Raw genomic sequence first — 8,230 nt, 5'->3', positions numbered from 1 at the left:
GTACGTTAACTTACTTGTATAGGAAAACCATAATTATTTATTTTTGATACTTGCGCATTATCTTGGGATATTAAACTTAGTAAGTTGTCTGCATCTTTCATGCTTTCCTTCCAGCAGTTTGATATCCTCCTGTTAAATTCAAATACTATGCGATGTTTTCTTTTAAGATCTTTAAAATTTCCTGCTGGAAATTTCATTGTAAGTAGTTGATCAGCCGTATAGGAGTATAAGCCTTGTGTATACTTATTTCTCAAAGCAGTAACTGCTATTTGTCTGAAAATCATAGAATATACTTCACAGGCAAGTAGTATTGAGATCGTGTATAATTTCATTCTTTCAGCCGTGCCTTCAAGATACTCCTATAGACTAATTGAATCAATATTATATGTAATCGAGATGTCCCTGATATATGCGTATGTACATTAAGTAATTCCTCAGTATTTACGATCTTCCGTAGATCAAAAAATACTACAAAGTCTGCATTTCTACCTTCAAATTTAAAAGCGCCTATAAAGGCGCTCAGTATCATAAGCGCTTATTTTTTTATACTTTCACGCTATTACCTTTATAAAAACTAAATAGAATTGTGATGTGGGGGTCTGGATGAAAACTAGAGGTATATATAGGAATTTATGACTGGGAATTTTGATGACATATTTAGAATTTTAGTGTTCACTGATACTCATGCAGGCTACAAAGAAAGGGATAGGTATGTAAAATTATTAGTTTGAAAGAAACTTCTTGTATTTAATATTCTAGTTTGAAACTTCTTTACAATGGGTACCAATACTTTTACTAAATGTAGGATAAGATGCAATGATTCGCTAAATACTTTAGAAGAAATTCTTATTATAGCAAATAATGAGAATGTAGATTTTGTTTTGCATAGTGGTGACTTATTTGATGTTGCAAAACCATCGAAATCAACACTCTACAAGGTAATGAACTTATTTCGTAAATATTGTTTAGGAAATAAAAAGATCAATTTTGAGTATATGAATGAGAGGAGTGCACTTCAATATAGTGAACCTAACTGGCAAGGTGGAGATGTACGTGTAAGTATCCCTGTCTTTGCTATACATGGAAATCATGATGACCCTGGTGAAGAAGCTATGCTATCACCTTTAGATATACTTGAATCTGCTAGATTTCTGAACTACATTGGTAAGTCTAATAATCTAGAGGATATACAGGTATTTCCAACATTGATTAAAAAGGGGAGAACAAAGATTGCAATATATGGTCTTGGGAATATTCGTGATGAAAGGCTCTATAGATCTTTTGAAAGAAATAAAGTGAAATTTATGATCCCTGATGATCTAGAAGAAGGCAGCTGGTTTTCAATACTTTTGTTCCATCAAAATCGTAAAAAAGGAAATTTTGGAGGAACGCTTTCGAAGGATTACATACCAGAATACTTTTTACCCGACTGTTTAGATTTAGTCATCTGGGGCCATGAACATGAATGCATATGCGATCCAGTTGAAGTAGATAATAAGAGTTTTTATTCAATACAACCTGGTTCATCTATAACAACGTCTCTTATACAGGCAGAGAGTATCCCTAAGCACGTTGTTTTACTAGAGGTGTGTGGAAATACCTTTAAAACAATGAGTATTCCATTACTTACTCCTAGGACATTCCTATATAAAACAATAACATTACTTCCCAATATCTGTGATGTTGAGAGCTTTTTGCGTAATAAAATAGAAAGTTTAATACTTGAAGCTGAAAAGGTGACAGAAGAAAGATGGGGAGCTAGAACCAGTCATAAAAGTAAGATTTCTCATTTATTTAGTGAAAATAGCATGAATAAACTGCCATTAATAAGGCTAAGAGTTGAGTACAGTAATGATGATCATCTTATTAATATCCAGAGATTTGGCTATCAATATATTGGGAGAATAGCAAACCCCCATGAAATTCTAACTTTTTACAAGCAAACAAGACTCAAAAGTACTTTAAAAAGTGAAGTAGAAGATGATATTCCTTTGTTATTGTCCTCTAGAGTTGATATTTCCACTTCAGGCGATGAATACAGACAAATTGGAAATTTGACTTTGCTATACTTACAGAGATGTAGTGGTCTTGAAATTTTAAATGAGAGAGATCTCAATGATGCCGTGTCATCTTTCGTTCACAAACAAGATAACACTGCTATTGAATCATTTATAGATAAATTTACCACTAATATTTATGAATTTGGATATGAAAAGTTAAGGAATTCCAGTCCAGAAGAAGTTGTCAAATTTTGGAAGTTATCTCAGAACCATAAAGAGCAGAATAAAGAGAGATGTAAGGACTTCCTCTCTCAAAGTGATACTGATGAATCTTTAGAGATGAATGAAATACAAGATGAACTAGAAAATGCATTTGGGACTGAAAATTATAATTTCAAGAAACAAAGAAGGTATCCTAGTTATGATTCAGAAAGGAAATCAAGAAGGACAGAAATTCAAAATAGTAGAAAAATATTGGATGAGCTGTGGTAAAATATTGTATAAAGATTGATGCTAAATAAGAATGAATTGAATAGACTTCTTATCTTTGGATCTTTTTATCTAAACTTAGTATCTGAAATTTTGAATATACTAGAAGCTCAGCCAATTCTAATCAATCGAATGTACTTATCAAAGGTCTTCTTCCAATTACTCCTTTCTTCTCTGTTTTTAAATTGGAAACTAAGTACATCCTTATTCTTCATATTAATTTCCAAATTTTGCTCCGTTCCACTACTAAACTCTACATTTTCAATATCATTTAAATTTACTGATCCTAAAGGAAGACCTCTTGACTCCATATCTTCTACATTGACTGATGTTTTATACCACTCTAGCTGAGAACCATCACTTGATAATGTCACAGTGACAGATACATTAAAGAAACTAAGATACATAAGCTTAGCTGTTTTAGTCAATTTCTTACGATATTCAAGTATTTGTTCGCTTAGTATATTTTTACTTGAGGTGTCCTCCCCATACTCATCTTCACTTGATGTTTCCTCTATATCCGGAATTTTAGAAGGTTTTACGTCATTAGATATTTCAATACTTGGTTTTTTATGGACTCCTTTACTGTTGGAGCTTGAGTTAACAACTGCAACAGGAATATCTGCAGTATTAGTCCCTCCTATAGTTCTTATATGTATACCAGATGAACTCTTATGCTAAAAATAAAATAAAAAATTAAAGTTTGGAATAAAAAACAATTAATAGGTTTCATTATTATAAAAATTCTTTAAGTACACAAGCTGATTCTGTTATAGCTAACACTTTTATGTTTTCTCACTTACCTGACCATCTTTTAAAGGTTTAATTAGCGCACCATCGGGTCTACGTTTTCCCCAGCGTTCGAAACAACTTGTAGTATTACCCATTTTATTGATTATTTTCTGATTTGTTAGTGCAGGACAAGAGAACAAAGTTCAAGATTTCAAAATTGCATGTAGTTTTGGGACAACATAGGCGCCAAGACTAAACGGTTATCTACGTATACAAAGGTATCGGATTACATCAGCTAAACTATCTTCTTTAAAAAAGAAAAATATATAAGAAGGATTATAAATAAATAGTAGTAAATAACTAACCTTACTAAAATTTCTAACCAGTGTTTTAAGTTTTGTGTCATAATAAAATATGTATGTACCACTTGTTTATAAAATAAATGTAAATGCGCGCTTCTTAAAAAAGTACCTCTAACTCTAATACGCAATTTAAATACAAAATTAAAGCAGTTGATAAATATTTAGACGTGTATTAGCATAAATAAAAAATAGTATAATAGAAGTGTAATTTGATGAAAGTATTGCGAAGTGCGAGTAAGGAATCTCCTATTCAATATTACAATTAAAAACTTGATTCTAGATATTCGTTTAAATCTTCGCTAAAAGAAATCTATGTATAGCTTAACAAGACAAAAATATTACCTGTTTATCACTTTTCTGGTATAAAAAAGCTTATTGTCTATATTCATATATTACTAGATTAGAATATATCAAAGGGGTCTAATTAAAAAAGTCAGGTGTAATTCTCTTAAATAACCTAACTAATATATTAATTCATGAGCAAGTCCTGCAAGCCTAAATTTAGTAGTGTAAGGTCTTCTAGGACTTTTGGAACTGTTTGAAGGTATAATGTCATAAATAACAATGCACCCTAAGCTATAAGAAATATTTTGAAGACTTTTAAAAACTTCGTTTTCATTATTCTTATCTGAAGTTACAAGTAGTAATGAGTTTTTCAGTTTCCCGTAAAAGATATTTAAACTTTCTGGAAGCCCCTTATTAGCACTTATAAAGCTTTCCACAGAATTATAAAGACGGTTTAAGGATATTTGAATAAAGCTAAATGGCATATATGTAAGTCCACCACATCCATCATGGCTGCAAATACCACTAGCATCTCTTACAAGAAAATTCTTCTGTTCAATGTTAGAGTCACTATGGCTCTTTATGTTAGCTAGCCCCAATGCATAAGAACTGTGCTGATCAGTGCACTTACATAATTTTGGTAAATATAAAGGGCAATCTTTACATGACCATTCAAAGTATACCATTGAAGAAGATGAAGTATCATCATTAAAAAATAGAAGATCGGTATTAAGAGGACTCAGAGGAGAAATACCACCCTCAACATATTTTTTATCTGTTGACTTTTCAATTAAACTTCTTATATCAGATGGTTGAATTACTGCATCCTTCTCTTTCTTGACCATTAATCTTACTCTATTACCTCCAAAAATATCTAGTCTCCTAGGCATTCCACCCTCAGTAGTGCGTCTTCTTCTTTTACATATGCGATTTCGTAAATCTTTTAGCATTAATTCAATATCATAAATTTCAGGTTCTACCATTTCTTCGTTACACAATGTTAAATAGTCTAGGTTGTAAATCAGTCGACTATCTAGCAGGCGCGTATATTATATGCATTACATCTGGATTGTACCCAAGGCAGAGTACCAAAGAAGCTCATCTTTACTTTTAAAAGTAGTTATATCTACTTTTATTTAAGGAATTAGTGGAAACTTAATGTAAATTATTTATCCATCTTTACTATATATATTAGAATTGATACTTCTCTTTAATTTCATATTAAACACAAACTTAGTTTAAAGTGAGTTTCTTAATTATACGTACAATTGTTTACTTCAGCTTAGTATCCACAAATAATAGTTATCTTGCATTAACGTTTGTTGTATTATGCGTTTATTAAGGAATTGTAATTCTAGATATATTGAGGCTAAACTATCTCTGAATTTTAGGTAGACCAGCTTTAGCGAGCCATAACTAATAAGTGGAACAAATTGCAATTACTTTTTTTTATCAATAATTTTCTTATATTCAATGATAAATAGAAGGTTCTTCAAACTTCTATTACTCTTGGACTCTTATAATTTTGTTCAGTCAACTAGTGATTATGTAGAAAATCTTTTTGAGAGTATATCAGAACTTTGTGCAGATGTTATTCAATCAAATAATCTATCTAATATACACATACTACTTAATAAACTTTTCAGAAATTTGAGTCTAAACTTCAGTAATAGCTATCCAGATATTAATACTGATATTATAGCAAAATTGGATAACAAGAGAGCCAAAATAGAACAAAACCATGAAAATGACAATATCAACATTATATATATATCTCAAATTATACCTAGTCTACTTTCTAAAATACAAACCAAATACTCTGACGATTATAAGAAACGGGTATTAGCCTTACTAATTGCGATTGATATATCCTATCTTCTACTTATCAGTAAACCAATAAGATATCAAGAATTAGATTATAAGATAAATTATATAGAATTAAAGGAAATATTTTACCATTTTATTTTAGATTACAGCACCTGGACTGAAATTAAACAAAAGATTATTTTGAAGGCTTCAATTGATAACTGTGAATACTGCTTAACTCCACCCTTCGAGTACTACATTGCAAACCTAATTATGTTGTTTTTAAGATTTGAATCATACCCAAATAGAATGAATTATCTTAATAATGATTGGTTTTCAGTACTTTTGAAATTATTTACTCAAAGTGAGCACCAAGCTGAAGTTAGGTCTTGTGTTAGCTACACTTGTATTGATATTTGTCTTGTTGAAATCTCGCGTATTTTATCAAACTACGAGAATAATGAAACATCTAATGAGCAAATATTCTCTTTAATTAAGTATTTAATGAATCAAGTTTATAACTTTGGTGAAAGAACTGTCAAACAACAAATATATTCTTTACTAACCCTTGTTAATTTGTCCAAAACTGCAATCAAATTATTATCTGTACTGGATACTCTGCTGATATATATTATTAAAAGGAATGATATAAATGATTCAAATAATTTAGGTCTATTACTCTTGGCTTTTATACTTGGGAATTTGCATAAATGGTTCAAACTTTTGCACTTAATATTGACAAAATTTGAGAACAGAGCTATCCTAAATACAAATCTATTGTATAAAATTAACGAAGTAATAGGGTTGAAATTACTGGGAATACCTTTATACAATAACTTAGGTGTATTGTCTATATCTAAATTAGACCATGTTCTAGCAGATACAAATGGAAATACCAATCAGAATGAAACAATATCCTATATTGAGTTTATGTTATCTTCAGCGTATCCTATAGAAATCACACAAAAATTATTTATTACTATTCCTTGTATATTAAATTTAAATTTAGAGTTATGTCACAAAATTCTCAATTTTCTAAACTTTAATGAAACGAGTAACTGGTCATTGCTATTTCCTCTTGTCTGTGAATGCTGCTGCACTATGAACTTTTTGAAATATCAGGAACAAATTCAACTCATTAATCATATTGTTCAGGTTTTAGAAATAAAAATGTCAAATATTGATGTAGATAAATCAATCTCAAACAACAGAGAATATACTGAAATTTTTTCTTCTATTGTTCCTCTTACTAGTTTGGCATATTTACTACTCCTGGATATTCACTACACAATTAATAATCCAGAATTATTTCAAAGTGGATTTTTCACAAGCTCATATTTAAGGTGGACTACAAACGATATTCATAGTCTAACATTTTTTACTGCCTATAGTTTATCTGATTACATATCTAATATTTTGAATTTAAATAGACTCACTATTGATAATTGGATGATACCAGCTATTTTTCATCTTCTAAAAGCTTTGTTTGATCTATTTACTAATTTTAAAAACTACAACTTTTTAAAACCAATGAAGAATAGAAATTCCTTTAGTAAAAATATAAGATGTATCAGTACATTGCTGAAAAAACATGAAATGTCTCAAAGGCAAATTAGGTCCTTAATATGTTTCTCAAAAATTGTAGAAAATTCACCAGATAATATAAGAAGAGCTATCTATGAGAAGACACTGAAATCAAATTTAGATAACATGATAAAGTTTTTTGAAGATCTTGTAACATTGGAATCGCAGAAATGCGATCAGAGAATTATGAAGGATACTAATTCCGAAATTCCAGTTTATCCGGAAATTTCGATATATCACATGAAATCTCTACTTTTGATTTCTCCTTTTAGCTTTCTGGAATACTCTTTGAAGTATATTAATAAACTTGTAATAAGTTGGATAGGATATATTAAAGAAGCTGGTCATAATACAATTTCAGTAGCACCAGAAGCTAATGAAGGCGATACTATATTTGAGGAATTGAAGTTCAATACTAAGGCTTTCTTAGCAGCTCAGTTATGTGAATTATATACAATCATTGCAATGAGAATTCTAGTTGATACATTAGAAAGCAACTCAGTAAGCGAGGGGAGGGAAGATACTGAAATACAAGAAGATGTCATAAAATGTCCTATTAAAAACTACTTATTATCTGAGATCCAGTCTATAGGTGGAATTCTAGATGAAACTCTAAATATATACATTGAAAAGTCTACAATTTCGTGTTTTTATTCAGATATATTTACAATGGGAATCTTTATTTTAGAAGTTTTACTTTTTCAAATTAACTCAAGTTTTAACAGCAAAAAGAGTGAAATTAATCAGAGTTTGAAATATATGAATGTTAGGTATTTTAATACTTTTATTAATATACAAAATAGCCAAGAAATTCAAGAGTCTTCCCTACATAGTTCACAGTCAAATATTCCATATATAGAAATTTTTGAGATTTTACGTCATGGGATCATAGGGACCAAACAAGTAATAAAATTAAATGATATTGTCAGCTCATTTCAAAAACTCATCAAAAATTCTAATTTATTGTAACTA

At 29.9% G+C, this 8,230-nt stretch overlaps 5 protein-coding genes across 5 annotated transcripts in view; 2 read left to right on the top strand and 3 right to left on the bottom strand.

Moving 5' to 3' along the window:
* cand_032100 (uncharacterized protein) overlaps positions 1–332 on the bottom strand; it is a gene marked incomplete at both ends in the record, with an annotated part of 1,505 nt that extends 1,173 nt beyond the window's left edge. The window contains one exon of the mRNA XM_067213436.1: positions 15–332. Within this exon, the coding sequence (XP_067066687.1) occupies positions 15–332 (318 nt within the window). The remainder of the gene's footprint in view (positions 1–14) is intronic.
* A 300-nt stretch (positions 333–632) lies between these two features.
* On the top strand, positions 633–2,492 carry cand_032090 (serine threonine protein phosphatase; the record flags this gene model as incomplete). The annotated part of the gene is made up of 2 exons (XM_067213435.1): positions 633–709; positions 806–2,492. The coding sequence occupies 2 exons, from the start codon at positions 633–635 to the stop codon at positions 2,490–2,492; spliced, it is 1,764 nt and encodes a 587-aa protein (XP_067066686.1).
* A 107-nt stretch (positions 2,493–2,599) lies between these two features.
* Positions 2,600–3,376, bottom strand: cand_032080 (uncharacterized protein; the record flags this gene model as incomplete). Its single annotated transcript, XM_067213434.1, has 2 exons — positions 2,600–3,166; positions 3,293–3,376. The coding sequence occupies 2 exons, from the start codon at positions 3,374–3,376 to the stop codon at positions 2,600–2,602; spliced, it is 651 nt and encodes a 216-aa protein (XP_067066685.1).
* A 668-nt stretch (positions 3,377–4,044) lies between these two features.
* cand_032070 (uncharacterized protein) lies at positions 4,045–4,851 on the bottom strand (the record flags this gene model as incomplete). Its single annotated transcript, XM_067213433.1, has 1 exon — positions 4,045–4,851. One exon carries the CDS (start codon positions 4,849–4,851, stop codon positions 4,045–4,047), a length of 807 nt encoding a protein of 268 aa, XP_067066684.1.
* A 490-nt stretch (positions 4,852–5,341) lies between these two features.
* On the top strand, positions 5,342–8,227 carry cand_032060 (uncharacterized protein; the record flags this gene model as incomplete). Its single annotated transcript, XM_067213432.1, has 1 exon — positions 5,342–8,227. The coding sequence occupies one exon, from the start codon at positions 5,342–5,344 to the stop codon at positions 8,225–8,227; it is 2,886 nt and encodes a 961-aa protein (XP_067066683.1).
* Positions 8,228–8,230: the final 3 nt, after the last annotated feature.

This window comes from Cryptosporidium andersoni (genome assembly GCF_001865355.1).
Source record: "Cryptosporidium andersoni isolate 30847 chromosome Unknown contig_1, whole genome shotgun sequence".
NCBI lineage: Eukaryota > Apicomplexa > Conoidasida > Eucoccidiorida > Cryptosporidiidae > Cryptosporidium > Cryptosporidium andersoni.
Note: the sequence above shows the minus strand (reverse complement) of the source record. Positions and strands in the feature narration are given on the sequence as shown.